We start from the raw sequence: 26,794 nt of genomic DNA on the forward strand, positions 1-26,794 counted from the left end.
AAAACACACAAAAAGTGGGGCTCGCACCATATCACAACCAAACCGTGCTGTCTGGAGCTGTTTTTACCACTGGAAAACCTACTTCCTGCGATGCATTCTGGGGCAAATCTGGTAGAAGAAAGAAACCTCCATGTAACCCGGAAGTGGGTTTTTCAGTGGTAAAAGCAGTTCTGCAGGCTGCCAGGTGACACAGTTTGGTTGCAATATGGTAGGAGCCTCAGTTTTGATATTTTTTGTGTGTTTTTCAAACACTTTAAATGTGGACCTTGTTATCTGTGGGCGGGGGGGGAGGGGTGTTCCGGAATGGAACCCTCACTGATACCAGGGTCCAACTGTACTGAAAGCATCTGTTACTGCTTGTTTTAGGGCCAGTTCCCTCTTCTTGGCATCCTTGTGAGCACATTGGCAATTCTGAGGTCAGGCAGAACTAATGGAAGGTCTCCATTTAGACAGGCAGCTCAGCCCCACATTGTTTCTGCCAGGCTCCTGTGAGCAATGCTGCAATGTCCTTAGTCTTCTGTTATTTTCTGGAATGGGTTGCAGTCATTAGCGGTCTTACTAATGGAGAAATGGATGTGGAAAGATGTTTTGCGTTTGACTGGTTGTAATCTGATATACTTCGGAAGTCTGTTTTCTTACTTTGTTAAAATGCTTAGATGTTAATAATTTAAAAGGTAGCTCATATCGTAGAGCTTCTTGGGCTTTGATGCATCTCCAAGGGGGAAGTGCTAAATGGTCTGGATGCTCTTGCTGTCTACATTGCTGTCTTGTTTTGCACATGATGTGCTCAAGGGCATTGTGTCATTTTTAGAACAGCCTCTTAAACAGTCACAGATCAATCTCTGAGTGAAAAAAAACAAAAACATTTTTTTCTCTCCCCACAGTGACTTGTAGCATTCTTGGTGTGTGTGTTTTTTATTTTGTTTTTTTAAAATTCTGTATAGCTGGGGTTCCATTATAAATTCTTTCTCAGCTAATTGTTGTCTGAAATCTGTTCCAAATACTAATGTTTTCTTGTTTGAAATTGATCCCTGTTTGGGGCTGTTGTAATTTAGCATAACAATAAGCTGTGTGTCTTCAGCAATACATCATGCAGGATGGAGGGTACTTTTTGCTGCAGAAAAATATTCCACACTTCTGCTACTTTTTATTCCTTATTGTGAAGTCTCTCTAAAGCATCCACCTTCGTAATGTTTTGGAATGGAGTGAAATAAAAACCGTTTTGTTAAATGTTATCAGAATTGCATACAGAATTGCATTCTGTGACTTCTTTGTCTTCAAGGTTAGATTGCAAAAAAGTGACTGGCTATTGTGCTTGTGCAGAAAAGTTCAGTGTGAGTAATGAACGCTCAAGCAAGAGAGGTCCTAGGAAGATATTCCAATGTCTTTGGAAGTGAGCAGGAGGCAGTGACTGTCTGATTCTTTATTCCTCCCTCTATCTGGCACCCTGGTTGTGAAATGGCTTGAACAGCACACTCCTATGCATGTTTAATTAGAAGTTAGTCTTACTGTGTACATTGGGGCTTACTCCCAGGTTAGTGAGTATAGAATTGAAGCCCAAGCCCTTGCAAAACTACTGATCTTGGTGCCAAAATAAAATTGTTAAATTATTCTACATACCTGTGCAGAACATTTTTTTTTCTCACCGCCCATAGTGTGGCCCTGGGTTTTTCTAATGCAAGACAGATGGGTCTGCTTTTAACGAATGTGTTTTCTAGTGTCAAACAGCTCCAACTTTAAACCTAGAGGTAGAGACGCGGTCCCGTTCGATGGCTGCATGTTGAGTGCTTGGCCTATGTAAATAATAAACTTGCACTGTGTTTCAGCACAATCCCATCTGTGGTTGCCATCATTCCTCCACCCCCAGACATCCAGCCTGTAATTGACAAACTCGCTGAGTATGTCGCTAGGAATGGCATTAAATTTGAGACCAGCGTTCGTGCCAAGAATGATCCAAGGTAAGTGCAAGTGGCTTTTTTCTTAATTATTTCGTTTTACGATACGGGGAGCTTGCCTGCCTCCCTCGCTCTTACTCACAGTCTGTTCTGCAAAGAGCGTTGCTGGAGTAATGTCTTGTAATACCTTATATTAAAATTCAAAGGACTACTTGAAGTTAATGATAAAGCATTATTGCTGAAGAATCTCAAAACTGTTGCCTCTGAATGTATTTATCTTCTGGGTATTTAAGCACATAAGTTATTATATTTCAGAATGTCAAATAGCGTTCCTGTGCCTGGGGTGGCAGGATAGGAAATGATGGCTCGCGTTTGCTTTGCTTGTGTATCTTTTATGCACGCCCCGCTCAAATTACTTTTTTGTTCCTTCCTTAACAGGTTTGAGTTCCTGCAGCCTTGGCACCAGTACAATGCCTACTATGAATTTAAGAAACAATTCTTCCTTCAGAAGGAAGCCGGTGACAGCTCAAAGGTAAGCTTGTAAAAAGTGAGGCACAGCAATGGCTCATTGTACATGTGAATGTTTCCTCTCCGGTCTGCTGAATTCAGGGAGGCTTGGAACTAGGAAGGGAAGGGCTGTAGCTGAGTGACATGGCACCTGCTTTGTATGCAAAAGAATTCAAGTTCACTTCATCTTCAGGTATGACTGGGAGACACCCCCTGTCTGAAACTCTGGAGAGCCACTGGTTAGATGAACTGGTGTTCTGACCTTCAGGGTGGGGCAGCTTCTGATCATCCTAGGGGTGCCATACCGATTCCTGACAAAAAGCTACTGAGGTACAGGACATGTGACCGAAACTCCAAGAGTTTGGAGCAATGGTGTGGCACTGCAAATGAATGCTTGGGGTTGTGGGTTGCAAGTAAAACTTGTGAGATTCTCTAAATAATTTGGTGTATGTATTTTATATGTGTACCCTGCTAGAGCCAGGATTGGATCCCCAAGTGGCCAGCGTATATCCGACATACAAATATGAGAGATACACTGGTGTGTTGGCAGTTGGTGACACGGTCTAGGTTCTAGGCTCTTCCCTTTACAAGGAGGGGCAGAAGGAGAGGTAGGCATACTGGGATCAGCTGATGGTAATGATACTGACCCATAGAGGCAAATCTTCTATAGGTTTGCAGGTCATAAATCAAAAGAAGGGACTTTGTGAGGAGGTATGAAGCCAATCCAATGGCATTCCTCCTAAGCAGTCTTATTGGCTGCCCAGGACACACCTCCTTGTATGGAAGTTTAACATTGGGCTGTCAGTTTTATAATAAATCATCTTCTAGGCTTTTCTATCTAATTGATACTGTCTGCAGAAGCCTCAGGTGTCAGCACACAATCCCAAATCACAGCTCCAAAACCTGTAATGGTTTGTACTATCGGAAATGTCTTGGGTGGGTGTGCCTGTTTGATGAGGTCAATTGTGACCTTCACTTGAGGAAGGAGAGAATTCATTGCCCACCTACCTTGTAGCTCATGTTAATGAGCTGGTTTCATTTCACTAGTAGAGCAATGGCCACTGCCTACGAATCAATCAATCAATCAACAGTATTTATATATACCGCTTTTATATATACGTTTTACGAACTCTTCCTTTTGGGTAGCAGCTGCAAACAGTGTTCCCTCTAAGCCAGGGGTATCCGAACCCTTTGGCAGGAGGGCCACATCATCTCTCTGACACTGTGTTGGGGGCCGGGGGAAAAAGAATTAATGTACTTTTCAAATTTGAATAAATTTACATAAATGAATATATTAGAGATGGAAATTATATGAATGAATGAAGGTCTCACGATAGCTCAAGGCCTTGCACAAAGCAAGGCCAGCCTTTCCTTCACTGCCGCTGCTGCTTCACAGATGTGAAACAGCAAGCAGTGAAGGGAGCCACAGCTCACGCGAAAGGTCGAACAGTCGCCCTCACGCTAAGAGCAGGTGCGTCAGGCCAGCGCTGGCTCCAGCAAGACTCTGGAGGGCCAGAGGCTCGTTGAGGCTGGGGGCTCCCCGCGGGCCAGATTGGAGGTCCCCAGGGGCTGCAAGTGACCCCCGGGCCGGGGTTTAGGCACCCCTACTCTAAGCTGTGCGTCTGCTCAGCTTTCCTGTATGACATCATTGCTGTGCATCTGAAGACACAGCCAGTCAGCCATGCAGCAGCATGGACCCTTAGAGAATGTTGGTCGCCAGGAAATGACAGAATAGTACAAGTGTGCTTGCAGACATAATGTGAACCAGGAGTTGAAACAGTGGTGTAGTGAGGGGGGCAGGGGGTATATTTCCTTAGGTACCATACCTTCAGAGTATGCCAACCCGCACTCTCAATGGCAAATCATGCGTTACAGGGAGGGGATACAGGAGAAGGTACTACATCGGCAAGGAGACCTCCTTACCCCTGCAGTATCTTGTCCTCCACTCCCACCCCGGGCACTTTGAGCAGTTGTGAGCTGCTCTGAGCGGTCAACTGCTTTTTTCTCCTTTTTTCTGGGTTAGGCCCTTCCGGGGGTAACATCTGCAAAATTGAATTAAGGCAAGAAGTCATGCCTGAGTTGTTTTTGTCTAAGGTAGAGCCACACTGCCTTGTCCTCTGAAGAGTTTCCCCACTTTTACTTCTATCTAGGTGGTCTTGTGAAGTGGATTGGCAACACGGATAGGTCATTGGATGAACCCTGTGTACAGGCTGCCTAAACATGTTCCACTTCAATTGCTTCGAGTAGTTTATAATGGAAATTCCCATTTATAAAGCAGGCTGTAAAGTCACAATATTGTTGCTAGGAAACAGTTAACCCAACACACTTCCCATAATGCAGATTAGGTTGCTTTTGAAATTAATAGTGGGTGTACTAATGAATCAGATTATTCCCATTTCCAGCTATTTTGCTGCTCTCATTTGACATTGCGTAAAAGCAGCTCTCTGTGTTTTCAGGGGAAATGGATGGGTTGGACAAAAACATTTTGACTCTTATTGAACACCTTCATCTAGTTTTCAATTGGCTCTTCTTTTAGTGGAAGGGCTGCATTGCACCTGGTAAATTTTATGGCTGCAACCCAAACAATGGCAAAACTAGTTCCATGAGCTCAAGAGGGCTTTCGAATCAGGCTTGTAAATAGCCAGTTGCCTACAGCAAGTAAGAATTGTTTCCAGGTGGCTAGACCAAGAAGTGTTTTGTAAATGAAGGATCTAAGACAAAGACAAACCTTAGATCAAGTTAGACAAAGATCCATCTCACAAAATACCCTATGGTGGTCATACAGAAGTTTCCAGGAAAACCGCAAGCAGAGTATGATGGGTGTGCGTGATTGTCCCTCCACAAGTAAGAGTCAATGGCATACTGCTGAACAAGGGCGGGTTCCCATTTAGCTGTCATTTCTAGTAGCCATTAACAGACGCATCCTCAATAAAATTGCTGATTTGGCTGCCTTCTCTTTCCTGACCATTGCAGTGCTGATTAAGGCAGGTGTGGGTGAGAACTAAGAGTCCACCTACATTGGCTTGCTTTAGTAGCCAGCCTGTGCTTGTACTTGCCATGAGTCTTCTGTGTCCACCAATCATGTGGCAACCACAGAAGACTCAAGAGTACTGATTCCCAACCTGTGGTCTATGGACCACAGGTGTTCTGCCAGACCCTGAGAAGTGGTCTTCGAGTCCTTGGGGAAAAAAAATCACCTTTGATCACTTCCAACATCATGTCAAGCACGCACTCCCTCACAGAGGGAGGGTGGCGAATGGACTGTGCAGCCAGTACTGAAGTGCTGGTTGTGAGTGGTCCTTTCTCCACCCTCTCTGGAAGTCTTTGGGTGAATGCTTACTTGAGAGGTGCTTCCCCATGGATCACCAGAGAGTGTGCAGGCACGGAAAGCTGCGGCTGTGGGTAGTCCATTCTCTACCCTTTCTGGTGGTCCATGGGGAAGTGCTCACTTGAGAGATGCTTCCCCACAGACCATCAAAGAGGGCAGAGACTGTCCACAGCTGGCATTGCATGTGGTTCACAACTTTTCCAATTCTTGCCTCAGTGGCCGCTGCCTCCTAAAGATTGGGAACCACTGCTCAGGAGAGAGAAGGGGGTTTCTCTCATTCTCATTGAAGCATTAAGAAACAGTGGGGCAGTGTTGCTTCTCCTTGAACCCTCAGGCCTACCTAGAAGGCTTCAGAAGCAAGTAGCAGGGAGTCCTATTTCATTTGTGGAATGGAATGAATTGCCCCAGCAGGTTCTGTGCCCTATTTTCCAAGCAGAAGTGGCTGCCTGGCACAGGTTTAAGAACATAAGAACAGCCCCTTTGGATCAGGCAAAGGTCCATCTAGTTCAGGTTTTTATGTCTCGCAGAGGCCTATCAGATACCTCAGAAGGTTGGCTGGAAAGATAGGAAGTTGCGGCACGGAACAGAAAGCTGTACCTGGTCAGTTGTTTTTTTCCTTGTGGATCTGGCCCATGGGCCACAGTTTGGTGACTACTGCTCTAGAGAACCAGGACCCTGGCCAGAGAACAGGCAGATTTTTCAGTGTCTGGCATCGGCTAGTGGGCTGTTTGTAGGCTCATTTTCAATGCTGTTTTAAGCTTGTATTTTGCCAAGACCAACCCCCCCCCCTCGGGCAGGTAGCAAATAATTTTTGACACTGAAGGGCACTTTGACATGGTGTGTGTATGTGGGGGGGGGGAGAGAAGCCGTTACTTTGGCATCCTTCAGTCTCGGAGGACTATAGTATCGCGCTCTGAAAAGTGGTTCTGGAACAGTGTCTAGTGTGGCTGAAAACATGTCATTGGGCTAGCACAAATCCCTTCTGGATACCTAAGTACCTCTTTAGATCCTGATCAGTAGTCCAGGAATCCTATGAAACTGAGTCGGTTTGCTAGAAAATCCTTGCCAGTCTTCCTTTTTGATTCGCAGCGCGTTTTATTTCCATCAGCATTCCACTGTGGAAGTGAAATTTGATGTTAAAACGACCCAAGCATTTATCGAACACTATCCAATTTTAACATAACTGAGAACAATTCATGCGGTGACTTCTATATTTGGTGTGCACATGTTCTGTGTGGAATACCAGAATAGCCTTAATAGCTTGCATAAATAACCCTTTATTTAAACTGTACAGTTATCTGAACAGACTTTGTACCGGCATTGAAAGTAATACTGCCGTTCAGCTGCATAGGTGCTGGAATTTACTTAAGATGCCATCATCTCGAGTCTGAAAAAACAGCAGTGACATGGTTTAATAGGGCTAAATTGGGCTTTTCCTGCTTCAAACTGGATTATACTGGGAGAAAGCTAGTTGTGACTAAGTCGTGTTGGTTTTAATGGGTCTTAAATTGGTTGTGGCCAACATGTCTCCGATTCCAAATCATGACCAACTTCCTTGGGTTTAAATAGGGACAGCAAACTAACAGGCTGGGCATGTAATTCAGATCCTACCTGCTTCCTGCACAGCCCCAATCCTAAAGACATCCTCCCCCTTTACCCAACTTGATACTTTTGTGCAGAAGAACAGGACTGGTAAAGGTTGCTTAGCACTCTCCTGGCTGGTTTAAATAATAGTACAACCCCCTCCCATCACACACCTCAGTTCCTCATTCCCTCATGCCTGTGTTAAGCCAGTCTTTTCATTCATGGATTCTTATCCAGCCCAGGATTGATGCAAGGGGGCAGTTCTGCCAACACTTCTCAAGTTGATTGCAGCAGAAGGGAAGGGGTCCTTTGCTCCTGCAGAACTAAGTTGTTAGGCAAAACCAGTGTGATTTGCCCCTTCAGTCCTTGCCAGTTTAAAATAGGATCTCTGAGTCTTAGCTGCTGATCAGTTTGGAGCTTTGCCTCTGATAGTCACCCCCTGAGTGTGAAAACAGTTTCAAGAAAGTGTAAATACCAATTTGTTTCTTTCTTAAATTTTAAATGCCTCCAGTCTGAAACCTGTAATGTGAACCCTCCTCTGTAATTGGGAACCCTTAAGCTTTGTTTTTTTTAAAAAAAAAGATTAAACAGGCTCCAGTGAAGGGAGTCCTAGTGCCTTTTAAAGAAAAGCACTTTAACCTTTTTTCAGAAAGTCTTCAGTTTTCAATTTGTACATCAGTTCTTAATCTTTGAGAGCCTTCCTGGATCCATGCTTCATGGTAATAAAATAATTCCTCAACCCTTTATTTCCCCACCAATCTAACTAAAGTGGCAGTAAAAGGCATTGATGACTCTCTTAACAACGCTTATCTATGGAGAGCTCCCAGAACATTTAAGGTTTTAGAATGCTGTCATAAACCATTTTTGGTGCACATTTTTCTTCCTGGTGAAAGGGTGGAGTTCCTGTTTCGTTGGCAAAGTGTGCTGCTAATGATTCCACATGCACCATTAGTTTTGAGTATGTCTTGCAGCCCTAACAATTGTGACGTAACATCAGAAGTGTGGTTGCTTTTCACTACATGCGCATTACCTGAATTTTTGGGGGGAGAGAGAAATGCACTGCAGTGTGGAAGGCGCATCATGTTGCATCATTGTGGATCCGCTGACTTCCTTCAGCTTTTGGCCATGCCATCACCACAGGCAGTATAAACATCAGTGTTGTTGTTTTTCTTGGGTTTGCCTTCCATGATTTCACTTATATTGTTTGGTGTGATGTTGCAGAAAAGGGAGGGCATGGCCAACAGAGGAAGACCCCAAGCAAACGTCCCTCTCTAGACCACTGAGTGAAGGTGATTTAGGCCTGTTGCACGTTGATTTATGGAACTACAAGCATACCCTCATATTCACAGTGTTCTGTTCCAGGCCTCCCCGCCCCCCAGGATAGGGGAAACCCTTTTAAAAGGTAGGGAAAGTGAAGGGAAAAGCCAGAAATAGCAAGTGTAGTGCAGCAAAAGCACTGCGTTTTCAGGACTGCAGGCAGTCTTCTGAGTTTCCCTGTCTTGGTGGCAACTTTCTGAGATAGTCCTAGGAAAGGTGATCTCCCATTCTCAGAATCCTTGGTGTCTTAGACTTGATGCAGAAGTGACCAACTCCCAGGCAGCGATAGTCTGGTCTTTAGGTTCTCACAGTACATAATCTTGGAATCACTGAGCTCTTGGGTGAGGAAGGGCACAATCTGAATACATTACTGAGCCCTGCTTATGTGGGAGAAATTGGTTATTTCAGTAGTAAAATCAAGAGGGCATCGATGAAGACTCACCTGGTGTCAAGAATCCTTTGTGGTCGTGCTCATGCTTTAGGCATGTAGGCATGTAGAGACCCCTGCCTGAGACCTTGGAGAGCTACTTCCATTTGGAGTATACCAGTGATCTTCATTCAACCTTTCCCATGTCACAATCCCCCCAAATTAAATATCTACCCAATCTACCCACCCTCTGCCCCTGTTGCCCCCATTCCACCTTCCCAGAACCCTATACATACCTCACTCAACAAAATCCTTGGTCTTGATATATATATATTTATACGTATTTTGGTAGTCAGAAAATTGACGGAGACTGTCAGCATCCATGTGTGAATGTCAGCACTCACTGTGATAAATGTGCTGTTTTTCCCTTTATTATTATGTATTATTCCCTTTATTTATTATTTTCAAACACTTCTAACTCCACAGTCTGAGATGCTGAGGAACTTCTGGGAAGTTAGTAGAGTTCAAAAATCATTTGCCATGACCCCACAAATGAGGCTTGTGGTTACGACCCACAGGTTGGAGAACAATGGAGTAAATAATGCTGAACTGGATATATTGAGTCACATTACTGTAACTTCATCAATTTCCCCCTCCCCCAAAGCCCATTTGGATCAGTTTTAAACTATTTTCGTTGTCACTAGCTTTCATGTATCATACATTTAAGTTTTCCTTTACTCTTTTGTACTCCCTAAACACATTTTGGCACAAGTCTGTCTTCCATGAATAAATTAAAGCAATTAAATCGAGTGCTCCTTTGTCATGTGAGGATAAATTTCATATTACTAGAGTCTTATATCATTTCCTAATGTGCTCATTCTTGTTTTAATAGTGGGAGTTACTAATGCTTAGAAGTGCATGCCGTGAACACGGCATTAAATTTCATTGGTTTCATTAGCTGTAGTAGATAAGCAGAACTAAACTTTAGATTGTCCCTTAAAGATTTCCACGTTTTTAAAAAGCATGCCAACTTTACACTAAGCCATTTCTTATATTAGAATTACTTTGTACAATCTTATTATAAAACTGTTAGTGCAGTGGTTTTTAATGACTCCCTCGAACAGACTAATGTCAATGACTAATGTCAACAAACAGCAATGTCAGATGCACTTGAATCATGACAACTTTTTTTAGCTGATCTGCTTTCTTTAAAGATCGCCAAGCTCGTTAATATCAGGTAAATTGAACATTTTTCATGAGATGTAAATGAGCAGATCTGCTAGTACAAACTCCATGACATTATACATATTGTGAAGAAGAAACTGAGTTCGGAGTGGCCTGGTTGTTAAAGAACTTTGGATTCTTGTTTGGGGAACCTGGATTCAAATCCTAAGTCTCTCCTAGACTTTGAGCTTGTTCAGATGTAGTGCCAAACCCTGTGCATTCATTGTCCCTTTGTCCCTTCTGTGCTCTCATTAATTGTCTTTTTTGCACAAACTATTGTTGCTGCATTCAACTTGGCAAACTTGCACTTGCCCTCAAACAAAGGTGGCAAACTGTAGTTACCTTGGTTTACTCTATTTCTGAGGTAAGTATAAGAACGAACAGCCCCACTGGATCAGGCCATAGGCCCATCTAGTCCAGCTTCCTGTATCTCACAGCGGCCCACCAAATGCCCCAGGGAGCACACCAGATAACAAGAGACCTCATCCTGGTGCCGTCCCTTGCATCTGGCATTCTGACATAACCCATTTCTAAAATCAGGAGGTTGCGCATACACATCAAGGCTTGTACCCCGTAATGGATTTTTCCTCCAGAAACTTGTCCAGTCCCCTTTTAAAGGCGTCCAGGCCAGACGCCATCACCACATCCTGTGGCAAGGAGTTCCACAGACCGACCACACGCTGAGTAAAGAAATATTTTCTTTTGTCTGTTCTAACTCTCCCAACACTCAATTTTATTGGATATCCCCTGGTTCTGGTGTTATGTGAGAGTGTAAAGAGCATCTCCCTATCCACTCTGTCCATCCCCTGCATAATTTTGTATGTCTCAATCATGTCCCCCCTCAGGCGTCTCTTTTCTAGGCTGAAGAGGCCCAAACGCCGTAGCCTTTCCTCATAAGGAAGGTGCCCCAGCCCCGTCATCATCTTAGTCGCTCTCTTTTGCACCTTTTCCATTTCCACTATGTCTTTTTTGAGATGCGGCGACCAGAACTGGACACAATATTCCAGGTGTGGCCTTACCATCGATTTGTACAATGGCATTATAATATTAGCGTGTATGGGAGTGGGGCAAAGGTAGCAGCATGATCCCCAGGATTGTGCCACTGCCATGGCTAATTGGGGGTGATTTTCATTTACCTGAGCCAACTCCTGGGGGATGTTGGGAGCCCTACAGGGCCCCCTCCCTCAAGACTCTAAAAAAGTTAAAACAAAAAAACAGTTGGAACCCACTTCCTATTTTCGATTGGAAAACAGGAAGTAGGTTCTGATTTTTAAAAACTTTTTTTAGAGACTTGCGGGACCCTGCAGAAGCTTTCCGTCCCTTTAGAGGACAGAGGCAGAGCTTCTCAGCTGGGGTGTAGTGATACCCTTGTTTGAGAACCTCTGCCCTTGTTTGAGATCCTCTGCCCTGTATCCTGTGGCCGTTCCCTTTCACCTGGCTTTTGGAGTTAGGCTGCCTCTAAAACTGGGGATTGCATATAGTCTTCATGACTTGTTACCTCTAATGGACTTTTCCTCCATCAATCTGGCCAATCCCCTTTGAAAGTAATCTGGACCAGATGCTATATAAATAAGTGGCATATAAATTGTGGTAGCACTGACAAAATATCTCTTTGGTGTGTAGATGATAGAACATAAGCCTAAACAATTTGGGACCAAGGGCTCCCTTCCCATCTACTCCCATTGGAGGCCCTTTTTCATGTCCAACTAGCATCTAGGGCAGCCATTTTCAACCACTGTGCCATGGCACACTGGTATGCCGTGAATGGTCTGTAGGTGTGCTGTGAGATTTTGGGGGAGGGTCATTTATTAGTAGGGCCATTGGGGGATGTGAGCCCGCCCCCACTGGTAGCATGGTGTGCCTTGTCAATTATCAAAAAACTGATGGTGTACGTTGACAATTTTAGTACCTTGTCAGTGTGCCATGAGACAAAAAAGGTTGAAAATCACTGATCTAGGGTGCAGAAAAAGCTTCTTCTTTTACTCTTCCCATTTACTGTCCCCCTGCTAAATAAAAGAGGAGCACCCATTTGAAAAAGTGTCTCTTACCCAGTTAGCAGGGGTATGCTTCTCTCCTCCTTCAATGATGATGTATTCTTGAATATCTCTCAACTAGCATGTGCAAAACTAACGTGTTACAGAGCAACTTCTTGTCCCGATCTCCTACTTGTACTAACTTACTTTAGCCAATGGATTTTGATACGTGAAGAAACATTCAATAAACCTCCCCCCATCTGCACTTTTAAATTATTCAGTCCTAGGTAGATTGTACCATGTGCTTGTTCTGAATGTACAAATGGGCTCTTGTAAAGGTCCTCAAAAGTAATAAATTGGTCGTACCTTCCCCACGAGTAGTTTTTAGAGAGCATACATTAAAACCTGAATAACATGTATGGCATATTACATGGCCTCTCAAGGATATTGTAAAAGAAGTCTGTGTCTGGTCTTTCTTGCAGTACATATATTGCTTCTCTTGCACCTGTCTTCTAATAAGCAGTTTGACCTGAAAGAGGTGCTTCCTTTATTGCTTTGTTTAAATGCCAGCACTTAGTTGTGTCACACACCAGGCATGGACAAATTTTTGACTTTGGGGAGCTGTTTTTTTCTTTCTTTGTTAAAACTGTGGGGAACACCCAGTGCAAAATGGCAGCTTAGGGAAATGGAGATGGATCTTTGGGATGTTGGACCATGGCAAGAAATTTGCACAGAAATTTACATTTTGAAGGAGTTGCGCACAGAGAGAATCATATTCTGCTGAGTATTTTGGGTATACTTTGCATGGGTCTGGGCTTGAATTTGAATCGGGGTTCCTAGGAGCCAGGGAGGTCGCATGGAGAAGGAACAATTCAGATCATAGCAGAAGTGGCACGATGGTTCAGGGTTGACTTGAAATCTTTTGAACTGAAAAATGTGTGTCGCTGTCTTGAAGCAGGCACCATCTTTACCAGAGGAAGCCCCTGCTGACACTGCCAGTGCCGCACCTGGAGAAAATGAGTTTCCTGCTGACCCAACGTCAGAAGATGCAGAGTCCACTGCCCAAGGAGATGATCAAAAGGACCCAAACGCTATCAAAGTCGCCAATGATGGCAAACTGTTGAAAGGTATGTCAGGGATGCCAGTCTGAGATTTTGAGCTCCTCGGTATGTATCCTTTTCTTTTCCCTGAAACCAAAAGAACACCACTGTAATTAGCGAGAAACGGTCTTTGACTACTTGAATGCATCTGAAGGTTGGAAGGACAACTCCTCAACTGGTTAATTAGAGTTTTCATATGCCCTTGGGTCATACTGTTGTGGCGTTCTCCTTTTCTGAGTTTTGAAGCTCTAATGTGTCTAACGCATACTTCCCTGCAGTTTGGGAAAACTTGGAGATATGGTAGAGCCATCAAGGGGAAAATGGAAACTGTAGCCTGCCTCTCCATTGTTCATCCAGAAGCAGACGGATCATGAGCTGCTTTGAGTGCCGGCTGGGGTGATAAAGCAAGGTATAAATCTGTAAATAAAATAAAGACTGGGGAACCCTCCCTGGTCTTCTCATGCAGGATGTTCCAGGTTTATTCTCTAGTATCTTCAGCTGCAAGGAGTTTGGAATAGCAGTCTAGAAGAGTCCCTCACCTGAAAAGAGCTGTTGGCAGTTGATATAGATTAGTGGTTTCCAACCTGTGCTGTGTCGACCACAAGTGGTTCTTGGGAACCCCAAGAAGTAGTCCACGAGGTTTCAGCAAACAAATTGCTTTTGATCACTTTAAGCATTTCACGGAGCAAGCACACCCCTATGGACCACTAGAGATGGTGGAGAACAGACTGCCTGCAACCACAGCTGGCACTGAAGTATTGGCTGTGGGCGATGCATTGTCCACCCACTCTGGCGGTCCGTGGCGGAGCACTCGCTCAGGAGATGCTTTCCTACAAACCACCAGAGAGGGAGAAGAATGGGCCGCCCCCAGGTGGCAATAAAAGTCACAACCTACAGCTCTTCTTTGTAAATACTAAATCTTATAAATCTCTAACAAATCTTCTCTATTACAAATGTAACTGTATTTTTATGGGGTAGAAGGTTGTATGCGGTTCTTGATGATTCCAGTTTTTCCCTCAGTGGTCCGTGGGCTCCTAAATGTTTAGAACTGCTGATGTCAATGATGCTGCACTAGGTCGACTTATGGACTCACTCCGAATTAGGAGCTGCGGGCCCCTCCACTTGGAACTACATTTTGATAAGAAGCTGAACACTCACCAGATGAAACAGCCTCTCTTCTAAAAAAAGCCATCGGTTTCAGAATGTTTCGCAGCAGGCAGCCACAAGGCAAAGAAGAAAATTTGTGTGTGCCATCCTTTTCAGATAGGCTTTTTTTTATTTTGAGAATTGGCTGACCATAACTATGAAAAATTGGTAGTCTCTCTCCCCCCCCCTCCCACTTTTGTAAAGAATCAGGGCAAGAATCAGTCGTCCTCCTGTTTCCATTTCTGACAGAGAGTTGGAACAGATGTTCTCGCACAGCAGAGTATTGCTGGTGTTCGCAAGACTAGCTGTGAAACATCACACGTAAGGGGAACTGAATGGGCTCCGTGTTTCGTTCTCTTCTGAAATGTAATTAATTCCCCCAAGTAATTAATGTTTGCACAGACTTAAAAGAAGCCTTCCAAGGACTGTTGTGTGAGACTGGCAAATCCCTTTGGTGAGCAAGCTTTCAGATTTTTTTGTTTTCCCGGGAGAAGAGTGAGAAAATTTTCAAGTTGCTTATTAAATTACATGGTGGCTCAGTGTAGAGATTGAGTCTGGAAAGGTCATTTTGAAAAGGCAAAAATTAGCACTGGAGTGGAAATGTAGAATTATTTGATTTGTAGCTCTTGCAAGGGGGTAATGTTAGCCTAGGTTTAGAGATTCTGTGACTCTAGCAGTCATATGACATGAGAAAAGACCATAACTCAGTGTCAAAACTGTTAGAGGATCCCAGGTTCAATTCAGCTCTGGCTGAGAAAAACCCTTCTCTGAAGAGCCTTAGCAGAAGTGATCAGGTGGTTCAACGCAGCAGTGTATGTTCAAGACATAACTGGTTTGCATTCAGTGTACCAGTAGATGTGGATCTAGATAACCTGAGCTCAGATTCCAGCTTAGTTCTTTAAAACCACACTGGGAAGTGGTGGTGGTGGTGGTGGTGTTGAAAAATACTGTATAAATATTCCACAGTATAGTAATTCTTACCATATTTCTGCTGTTGCTCCAATAATGTAAATTTTCCATTGTCTCAAATCAGTAGAGTGCATCATTGTGATCAAAGGTTATGGGGATCTTTTTTCACTTATTGGAGCAATTTGGATAAGCTGTTCTATAACAGTGGGCAGTGATGTGTATTTTCTTTCCTTCCAAAAAAACTCAGAGCAGCTTAGGTTCCCAGGTGGTCTTCCACCCAGGCTGTTTGTAGGGCCGAACCTGGCTTATGTGTCAGCTGAAGAAATACATTCTGGGGCTTGCATGTTTCCCTCCCTTCCCTCTGCTTTGTCTTATGATACAGGTTTCACCAATCACAGAAACATTTATTTAAGAAAATTATTTTCCACTTTCAGATTTAAAAAGAAACCATACAAAGTGACCTTAGAAGGTTTAATAAGCAGTTTAAAAAACCAAGATTTAAAACTGCAGCCATGAAACTTATCAGTTAAAAATCATTGTAAAATAACAGAATTTTTTGTTTTCAAAACTGGGAGTGAAGAAGATTGTTGAGAAGGCATTCCAGAGTCACAGTGGAACCTCAGAAAAAGACTTGGCCTCCATCAAGTGACAGTGTGTGTGTCAATATGAACTGAGAACATAACTTTTGTGAGGCAGATCACAGAGCCCAGACCTGTTCACATGACCAGGGATGGTCCATAAGATTACCTGAACCAGGTCATGTTGAGCTTTTAAACCAGCCTGTCGAATTTATCCTGGAACGAAATTGGCGAGCAGTGCAAGACAGCAGACTTGGAGCAACATCTTGTTGTAGCTCTAGGAATCCATCAGCATTCAGGAAGCCTGGTTCTGCACCCTTTGAAGTTTCTGAACCATCGTCAAAGGCAGCACTGCGCAGAACCTGTTACGGATGTGACCAATGCATGTGTGAGTGTGACTGAGGCCAGTTAAAGGGATATGGCAAAGGTTTTCAAGCAGGTGCCTTTGAGGAGTGTATGAATGATCAATGACAGTGACAGCAATGTCCTTCCCATTGAACTTCTCTATACACTTTGTATTCTAAATATATTTTGGCAGTTCATCTTTCTTCTTCCAGAACATGAAGGCAGGCTTGGCTAAATTTGGCCAGGATTCATAGCTCAAATACTTATAAGGAAGGTTTCAAGTGACTGCACGCATAAGGAGGGCAAGTGACGTTATCTTGGGGGAACGGGCATAATTTTAACAGATCTGCGGCCAAACCCACCCTAGAACTTGTATTGGCAACCTTCAGTCTCGAAAGACTATGGTATTGCGCTCTGAAAGGTGGTTCTGGCACAGCGTCTAGTGTGGCTGAAAAGGCCAATCCGGGAGTGACAATCCCTTCCACACCGGGAGCAAGTGCAGTCTGTCCCTGGTCTGTCTCCCTGGCTATGGGCCTTCCTTCTTTGCCTCTTAGCCTCAGACTGTTGGCAAAGTGTCTCTTCAAACTGGGAAAGGCCATGCTGCACAGCCTGCCTCCAAGCGGGCCGCTCAGAGGCCAGGGTTTCCCACTTGTTGAGGTCCATCCCTAAGGCCTTCAGATCCCTCTTGCAGATGTCCTTGTATCCTGAATAATTGAAATTGCAGGTTAATTGACTGGGAGGGAGAGGCCTGAGAAGTGGGGAAAAAAAATATTTGTGTGATTATACGTCAGAAAACCCACTCCACAGCTCTTCCTTTGCAAACTGTTTGCTGCACCCGTAATCTTCCTTGCAAAAGTGGGCTGTTCTGATCTTAAGCTCAGCTCCTATGGGGTTTGTTGTGTTTTTTTTTGCTCACAAAGTACAGATAGAAAATATTCAGTAAAAATAACTTTTAAAGAATTGTGCTGTCCAAGTTCTTCGAGTAACCACCTGAAACTTCGAGTAACCACCTGAAACCACTATATTTGGCTTTCCTTCATTCTGACTTAGATCAAAAGAGCTGCTTTGGCACAGCCAAGGGCTTGGGCATGGCCAGTAGAATCTGTGGCTTTTTGTTGAGTTGGATCCCTTACATTCCACAGCACCACCTGAGACTTAGAACTTGAAAAGCAGTGTGCGATGTGACAGGAGGGTTTGGCACTCAAAAGGAGAAAAGTCGCAGACTCCAGCAGAGCCCAGTGCACCCAGGTTTTTAGCATTAGATCTTATTGCTTCTCTCCTTGGTGCGGTGCAGCCTGTCTACCTTCTCATCCACTGCAAGCTAGATGTTCTCTTCCGCTTATAAGCAGTTCCATTCTGATCCTCCATCTTGATTTCTCAAAGGCTTAAGTAGTACTGTACTTGTCTGAAATCTTCATGTCAGAATTTTCTCTCCCTCCCCTTAAGAACATAAGAACAGCCCCACTGGATCAGGCCATAGGCCCATCTAGTCCAGCTTCCTGTATCTCACAGCGGCCCACCAAATGCCCCAGGGAGCACACCAGATAACAAGAGACCTCATCCTGGTGCCCACCCTTGCATCTGGCATTCTGACATAGCCCATTTCTAAAATCTGGAGGTTGCATGTACACATCATGGCTTGTAACCCGTAATGGATTTTTCCTCCAGAAACTTGTCCAATCCCCCTTTAAAGGCATCCAGGCCAGATGCCATCACCACATCCTGTGGCAAGGAGTTCCACAGACCAACCACATGCTGAGTAAAGAAATATTTTCATCTGTCTGTCCTAACTCTCCCAACACTCAATTTTAGCGGATGTCCCCTGGTTCTGGTGTTATGTGAGAGTGTAAAGAGCATCTCCCTATCCACTCTGTCCATCCCCTACATAATTTGATATGTCTCAATCATGTCCCCCCTCAGGCGCCTCTTTTCTAGGCTGAAGAGGCCCAAACGCCGTAGCCTTTCCTCATAAGGAAGGTGCCCCAGCCCCATAATCATCTTAGTTGCTCTCTTTTGCACCTTTTCCATTTCTACTATGTCTTTTTTGAGATGCGGCGACCCACCTCTGCCTCCCCTTTTAAACTATATTTGAACATTTCCTAACAGAAATTCACAGAATGTACGGAGAAACTTTAGCGGGTAATTTGTCTTCCACTGTTGTGGGGGTGTGTGCACCATTTGTCTTCCACAAGGAACCAGGAACACTTGGTGGAGGAAGATGCCTTTGTGCTGATTTATGTGTTGTTTGCTCTATCCTGTTTAGCAAAATACCAGTTTACTAGAGATGTTACTTCTCAGAAGGGTGTGAGGCGTTAACAGAACATTCAGTCTGCTTCAGATGAAGAGTTCTGTTGTGAAGCATCCATATTTTCATCTTTTTATCACTTTCCAAAGATGAGGTTGAACTGAAACATACTTCTCAGTCTTCTCAGTTTTTTGCAATAATCCCTTTTCCCCCTTATTGACATGCTTGAGTTTCAAGGCTAGCAGCAGAAAGAGGTGATGAAACAATTAATAACTTTGATTTAGATATTTATATCCTACATTTCAAGCTTCTCTACAGTGCAGCTAATAACATAAAAAAAACTACAGCAGTAGCATAAAGTGTATAAGTTACTACACAGCAACAAAGAACAAGCAGCCTCCCAGAGCCGAGCAATGAATTACCAAGGAAGATGTGGTAGAGCACATGCTTTGCATCCAGAAGATTGCAGGTTTGATCGCCAGGTTAGGGTTGGGAAGGAGGCCTGCCTGAACACTGGTTAGCTGCTGCTCTCCAGGGTACACTGTACCACTTTTCTGACTCAGCAGAAGGTACTGTATTTGTGATGTTCACAAAGTGGCCAAATCGACTTCCCTTGGAAGGGAATTTCACAATACAGTGGACCCTCCTTATTCGTGGGGTTGGCACCCACAGATTTCACTCAACACGGGTACTGATCTTCATTGGATGACCTCACATGATGTCCTGGACATGACCAGAAGTGCCTTCTGGTTGCATCTGGGATGATTCAATTATCCACGAAAATAGGCATCTGCGGGGGGGGGGGGGGTGTCCTGGAACAGATCCCCCACAGATACTGAGGGCCCACTGTATAATGCAGTCTTGTATCTTTAAACCTGCAACGATTGCCTAGTCAACAGTATCGCTTACTTATCCCTTCCTTTCTTCCTGACAGCGTCCTTTGCACCAATAAGCTTTGCAATCAAGGCCAAAGAGAACGACATGCTGCCCTTGGAGAAAAACCGTGTGAAGCTTGATGATGACAGCGACGAGGAGGGGGAGGAAGGCAAGGAAGGCCAGGAGAATGCAGGCACCACCACAAGCAGTAGCGCCACCTTTGCCGCATCTAATTGTGCTGCCGAGGAAAAGAAGCCTCAGCTGACGCAGGAGGAACTGGAAGCCAAACAAGGTAAAGGCACAGTTCTGCGGAAAGAGAAAAATCTGTAGCTTGTATCTGTGCAGCTGGTAAACTTGTTCACCAAGTTGGCATCATTTGGAGCTGCCATCAATTTTCATATGGAGAGATCTTCCTTAGTGGTTTCTCTCTCTCATGTTTAAGTGAGAGGAAATGTAGACCAGAATAAAACATAAATTATTTCAGTTTCTACACTTACTGTTGCTCGTGCCCTCAGAGTGGCTAGCAAGTAAACTAAAGCTGATAAACCCACGCATTTACTACTTATTTCATCTTTTTTTGCCGCCCTTCCTCCAAGGAGCTCAGTGTGGTGTACATGATTCCTTCTCGCCTTTCGGTCCTAACAACCCCATGAGTTAGGTGAGGCTAAGACATAGTGGCTGGCCTGCTTCAAGACATAGTGGCTGGCCCAGGGTCACCCAGGAAGCTTGTGACTGAGCAGGGATTCAAACCTGGTTCTTCCAGGTCTAAGTCCAACTCCTGAACCTCTACACCACTACAACCACTCTTGTTAATTAAAAGCACTGTAGCATACACAGTAACCCATAACCCAGGTTCAGCGGCTAAACACTTCAACAGAAACTTGCCCTAGTCAAATGTTGAAGGCCTTATAAAATAGATCAGTGATTCTCGAACTTTGCGGGAGCTTTACTCCTTCAGTAAGTTTTTATGGGGGAGCAGCTAGGGCCACCCTAAGGGGGGGCGAGGGGGAGTGTTTGTGACTTACTTTGTACAAAATAGGGCTGGTGCGGGGAGTCTTGCACAGCTCTCCACAGCACTCTCTGACACTTGGAACCTGCAATAGAAGGTTCCGTTTTGCAGGAGGTGCTTCGCGCCTGCTTCAATTGCAGGTTCCACGTGTCGGGGAGCACTGTGGAGGGCTGCGCAGGGCTCTCCGTACCTCCTGCAGCCTGCTGCAGCCCTACATTGTACAAAGTAAGTCACAAGCACCCCCCTCGTCCCCCTTAGTGATACCCAGGATCGCGTCGCTACCTCCCTCCCCTTCTCCTGCCCCTTAAAGGGACCCACCAGTTTGAGAACCACTGAAATAGATAAAGCTTCAGAGCCTTCATGAAAGCTGAAAGGGAGGGAGTATTATAAATCCTCTGAGATGGGGTGTTACAGGGTCTGGGGCTACCACAAAGAAGACCTTGTCCTACATGCATGTCAGTTTGACTTCAACTGAGTGTAGCGAATGAAAAGATCTTGGTGGATAGGCAGAATCCCCTGGCAGTAGGTAATATTTAAAAGTATCCAGAACCAAACTATTTAGGACTTTAAAGATAATGATCAGCACCTTGAATTGCACCCAGAGATAAATGAAAAACCCAGACAGATTGCACAGAATCGGAGTCACATGCTCTGATGCATAGGCTGTCACGATCATCCCGGCTGCCACATTCTGAGGCAGTTGTAGTGGTCCTGAAGTATGACTTACAGTCAATGCAAAATAAATTGTCGCTACTTTGGAGTGAATAAATTATCTGCAGTTTGCTAAGCACTACTAATCACTGGGATGTGTTGCCTGGCACTCTCAGTGACTGAAATGCAATGGCATCTAGGACAGCTTTGCTCCCTTCCACTCTGCCTTCACGAGCACTCTGACTTCTGGTCCCAGTCCACGCAGCAAGCTTAGAACTGAATTAGCCCACCCAGAGTTCTCATTTGGGCTTTTATTGTTTGCTGTGGCTTGTGTTAACAAATATGCTGATCATCAAAGCAGTTAGTTGGTGCTGGATTGTGAAGTGTGTAAGAAGCATGTTGAGAATTGGTCTGTCCTCCCCTTGTGATGTGTGCTGCCATCTCCTTATAATTAACAAATGGCAGTTTAATTGCCACTTTAAATTCTGGAATATCAGCTGTCACAAAACTACATTAGTGCCATCACCACTTTGGCAGCGGATCTTCAGGGAAACTATTTTGATACAGTCTTCTGTGTATGTTCTAAACATTCAGTCTTCAAAATCTTGGAAGTACAAAGAGCCAAAGCTGATGCATTTCAAGCTCAGAGAGGTCTTTTGATGAGGCACAAAGAAAGCAGCACATTGAAACTGTGTGCGCACATTATTATTATTGGTTGATACCTGTCCTGTCTGGCTATTTATGCAGCAGCTGGTCCAACTGAAGAGAAGGCCCCCTTGGAATGAGTGCCCCCCTTTGTGGATGTCAGGGGGGTTGAACCAAGTATCTCTCTGATGTGGGCATTCAAGCATCAGAGCCCACTTTACACCCGGAATAAACTGACCTGCTGCTATGAAGCCTCTGCATTGGTTAGACTTGTAATTGCTGGGACTGTGCCCTTCTGCCTCTTGCATTTCCAGCTTCGGGCCCTCTGCATGCATCTTCCGTGCTTAGGTACAGCTGCTCATGGTTGTAGCTTCACAGTGGACACCTGATGCATATACTTTGACGTTTCATAGCAAGGGAACTTCAGGGCCTCTAAGTGGGGGATGGTGTTGCAGGGGGTAACTTGTACCTTGGCCCAGGAGCCAAAGGAGGGGGCCCAGAAATTTCCTGGGATCTTACATTTTCCAATCTCACCCAGATACTTTTGTTACACACAGAACACTTCCCATTCTAGTGTAAGCCGAAATACGGTGATGCTAATTTTCTGCAATGATTTTCTACAATTAAAAGATTTTAGAAAGGATTAGGAATGTGTTTGGCTTTCCCTCTTACTGTATCTAGCTGCCAATGCCATGCAGAGTGAGTTAGACCTGGGCTCTGCTTTGGGAAGCCCAGGAAACCTGGTCTCCAAAGACTTCTCTGGCCGTTGCCACCTCCACCACCCTGTTTCATCCCCATACTGCTTGCCCCATCGCCACAGCCCCCCTGCTCTGTTTCACCCCTCCCCCTTTGGGAAGGGGCTGAAAAGAAATTTTATTCCCCTTGTTAAAATTCTTCTTGGAGGCCCTGGAGAGGTTAATCTTGCTGGATCAAAGCTTGTATGTTGTGCTCTTTTCCTGTGATGTTTTAGAAATGGGCTTCACACCATCCAAGAGCAGATTAGCAGTGTGCCTGTTGCTACGACAGGCAAAGTGATTGATGCTGGCAAGGGTGGTGATTGCAGGCAGAAGATGCACACCCTTGCATGTGGCATCTTCTCCTTTACATTCTGATCTGTTCAGTATTGGGTAGAGTGTCATCATTGTTCAGTTAACGGGACTGACAGCTTGCATAAAAAGAGAGAAGCCTGTACCCCATAGAGCTTCCCAACTCCCTGTTGTAGCATACTGTGTATTTGAACTTTGCTGGCTGATGTTACCCTCACCAAACCCTTGATATCTGGTATATTAGAAATCAAATGAACGAGGCAGCTGGGAGCAGGGAAGGCATTCGTTTCTGCTTTTTTGTCAGTGAGTTTCTGGAAACCTTCTATGTTGACTTGGATGATATTTAATCTCTGTGTGTGTCTAATTCAATATAATGTGAAAATTTAATTTGATGAAGAATTAATAAATGGTACTGTAGAGAATCTGTTGCCTTTCAGGTCCCTCCACAAGATGCAAAGATAGGAATATTAATAAAAATCATGGAGCTCTGTCCAAATGGAATTATTTTTTTTAAATCTCCTATGTGAAGTAGCTTCTGTGTGAGGAGTATGTTTGTGTGTGTGGAGTGTGAGGTTCCGAAGTCTGGTAGACAGCTCTGGTTTTATTATTCCATATCTGCAGGTTAAAAGAAAGCTGCTGAACATTGAATTCCAAGGGGAGTGTTTCTTTCATTCTGAAAACGGATGTCTAATTTTTCAAAAATAGATTTGCAAATCTTGATGCCATCCTTTATTTTTTTGTTTACATTTCTGAAAGATGAATAAGATGAAAGCTGAGTCTTATTTTCTCACATGTCAAATTGAATACCAAATCCTCCTGCAAACAGAATTGTTTGGGAGTTTACTTGCTTTAAAATGCTCATATTGAATACGTTTTGAATTTGTGCCATAAAGCCAAAAGGCCAGGATTGTTTACCCACAGTTGAAATGGGAAGATTAAAACTAGGGTACTATACATGATTAATCACAGCTCAGAAATGGCTTTTAACCCCCAAAAAGCTTTGATGGTGTGCTTGACAGAGGAGTAGAAGTCTTGATGATTATATCATGGAACTTGTTCAAATGGTGGATTGACCATTTTAGCTGACTTCTTATAATACAATGCCTTACCCATCAGTAATTATAAAACCCCAGTCCTATCCAGCATAGAAGCAGCAGCTCCAAACAGCTACCACTGCATCCTATACTGGATGCTAGCAGGGTAGAGGTCTCCTCAGAGGAAGGGGACAATTGCCCCCTTACCCTGAGTAAAGCCCCAGCCCGTTCAGTGGGGCTGCTTGAATCTGCACTAGCTAAATCACTGGTGTAGACTTGAACAGCCCCACTTCGGACTTCCAAGGGAATAAGATTCCACCCACCTTCCAGGCCACTCCCTCTCCTGTTCTGCCCTTCCCCCACCTGGAAACACCTCCCTTCTACCACCCTTCTCACACCCTCATACTGCTCGGCGCTTACCTCTGCTTCACTGGCAGTCAGTCTGCAGAGTCAACGTGGCAGCGTAGGCCTCCCTGCCGGCCCTAGGACTGCAGTGCTGGTGCTGAAGCAGCTTAGGATTGGACTGCCCGCCTTCATTACTAGTCACTTGTACATTTTCAAGTGCAGGTGCCAGTAGGAAAGGGTAACAGCTCTCTCTAGGCAGGGAGTTGAGCATGGAAGTAATGGAGAAAGAACTTGCTCTGTTTCCCTTCCTTTCTTTTATGTGAGCAAAGGTTATGGCGGTGATTTTCAACCTTTTTCATCTCACAAACGGACAAGGAGCTAAAATTGTCAAGGCACACCATCAGTTTTTTGATAATGGACAAGGCACACTACACTGCCAATAGGGGGCTTACATCTCCTAATGCCACCTACCAATAAATTACCCTTGCCCAAACTCCCACGGCACACCTGCAGACCACTGGTTATGGGGATAATCTCAAATCTCCAGCCCACCACCCTCCTCCACACTTCCACTCTGTTCTTCTTGTGCTTTCTGAATCCTGGAAGTGGAGAGAGGAGCAGCAGAAGAGGCAATGGCTCGTGCACTGCTGGCTGAGACAGCAGCATTTGGTGTCGCAGCACTGTGCATGGAGCAGGGTGCCATTTGGCAACCATCTCGGGCAGTAGGAAGCCGTGGGCATGCTCTACTCCTGCTCAGCTCCTGGTTAAGTGCTTTATAAATCAGATCTGTCCATCCAAAGTTGTAGGTATGTAGGAATTTGATTTCTAAAGGTAGCCTGGTCCAGATTGCACAGCTCAAAAGGATAACAGACAGTTGAATTTCTAGCTTGCTATGCTTTTCACCAGATTTGGACACTTCACCTATCTGCAGATGAGCTCTGCTCGGTGATTTTTCTTATTCTTTCTTTCCCAAAAAAGAAATGCAGAGATTCAAGAGCATGGTAGAAAAAGTTTTCTTTGAGCTCTTGTTCTTTGTAACCTCTGCCATCCTTTTTATTATTATTTTTAAATTTTCCAGCAAAGCAGAAACTTGAGGACAGGCTGGCAGCTGCAGCCAGAGAGAAGCTTGCCCAAGCCTCCAAGGAGTCGAAAGAGAAGCAGCTTCAGGCGGAACGGAAGAGGAAAGCCGCCCTCTTCTTGCAGACCCTGAAGAATCCCTTGGCAGAAGCAGAGGTGGAAAAAATGGAGGAGAATGTCTTCAGTATAGAGGTGAGCTGTTAACTGTAGCTGTGCTTAGCAATAGCATGTAGCAGGGCGGGGGCAGGGAGCGGCTGCTGACTGAGATGGTGCCGTTACCAATGGTCAGTGGGGGGTCAGTGGGTGCAAGTGCGCCAGGTGGCACTGTGGGGGCACGGTGCCACCACATGTTTCTGCTCCACACACGGCTTGTTTCCAGCCCATTCCTTGGATTTGAACGAAAGCCTCTTTCGAGAAATCAAATTAGTCTCTTGTCTGGTCTGCTTCAGAGGTGCATACGTGGCAAAAATGAATCTTTTGCCATGAGAGAAGGGGCTATTCTTAACTTCCTTGGAAGGGAATTACATGGTTGTGGTGCCAATACAGAGGAGGGTCATCTTTACACTACCGTTCCCATAACCCCAACCAGAGGAGACACTTGCAAGAGCGTCTCCTCAGATGGCCTAAGAGGGCAGGCCAGAATGAATGGGAAGAGGCAGTCCCTGAGATAACCAGATCGCAGACCATGGAGGGCAAAACCAGCACCTTGAATTGGGCCCAGAATTGAATGGGCAGCCAGAGCAGGGACTCAGTAGAACCAAACCACCTCGTTCCAGTAAGCACCTGGGCAACTGCATTCTGCAGGTGTTTGTTTGCTGTGTTCATTTTTCTCTCTTTCTTGTAATGAACTATTGATGGTTGGGTTTTTTCGCATTTTCTTTCTCTAAGGCCCTTTCTCTAAGGCAGTGTTTCTCAACTAGCAGTACAGGTACTACCAGTGGTACTTGAATTGGTGTCTGGTGGTGCTCGCAAGACCCCTGGACACCTACTGCCCGGCAGCGAGTCCAGGAATGATTTGACTTGGCAGGCAGAGCTCCAAAGCATGCCTTTCAGCACTCGAAAAAGCCCTCCTGTCCACCCTGAGCCTCTTACGGGTGCTTGTTGCATCGGATGTGGCCTCTCAACCCAGAAGTAACTGGCAATGATGTCATTGCCAGTTACTTCCGGTGGTACTTCAAACAGGTGGATCATGTGAAGTGGTATGGCAGAGGGACAAACCTTGAGAAACACTACACTAAGGAGCTCAGGGTTAGGGTATATGGTTCCTCTCCTCTTGTCCTCACAACAACCCTGTGAGGTAGATGACTCTGAGAGACAGTGACTGGCCAAGGGATGTTTCCTGTCTTTTGTTGTCTTCATGACAAACTTGTCAGGATAGGTAATTCAGAGAGAGAGAGAGACTAATCTAAACTCGTCCAGTGAACTTCATGACTTTCACTGGACATCTTTCTAGTCCAAACCCAGCACCCTAAACGGTAACACCCAAATGATGTGAAACAGGATTGGCTCGTGTTAATCTTAGCATTTGGAATTTTGGAATTCAAATGTCATACTTCAAAAGGAGTGCTCCTTAGATGCAGTACTAATCCCACC

The 26,794-nt window shown here is 44.7% G+C and overlaps 1 protein-coding gene across 5 annotated transcripts in view; it reads left to right on the forward strand.

Annotated features, from left to right (window-relative positions):
* The window catches only part of SFSWAP (splicing factor SWAP), a 110,660-nt gene that overhangs the window by 44,497 nt on the left and 39,369 nt on the right, over nt 1-26,794 (forward strand). For 4 of the 5 annotated variants that reach the window (XM_066609595.1, XM_066609592.1, XM_066609593.1 and 1 more), the window contains 5 exons: nt 1,827-1,958; nt 2,334-2,427; nt 13,151-13,322; nt 19,453-19,686; nt 25,203-25,393. In XM_066609595.1, coding sequence (XP_066465692.1) covers nt 1,827-1,958; nt 2,334-2,427; nt 13,151-13,322; nt 19,453-19,686; nt 25,203-25,393 — 823 coding nt within the window. The remainder of the gene's footprint in view (nt 1-1,826; nt 1,959-2,333; nt 2,428-13,150; nt 13,323-19,452; nt 19,687-25,202; nt 25,394-26,794) is intronic. The other variant, XM_066609591.1, reaches the window with a different exon arrangement.

The sequence above is a fragment of the Tiliqua scincoides genome, chromosome 14 (assembly GCF_035046505.1).
Source record: "Tiliqua scincoides isolate rTilSci1 chromosome 14, rTilSci1.hap2, whole genome shotgun sequence".
In the NCBI taxonomy this organism is placed as follows: Eukaryota; Metazoa; Chordata; class Lepidosauria; order Squamata; family Scincidae; genus Tiliqua; species Tiliqua scincoides.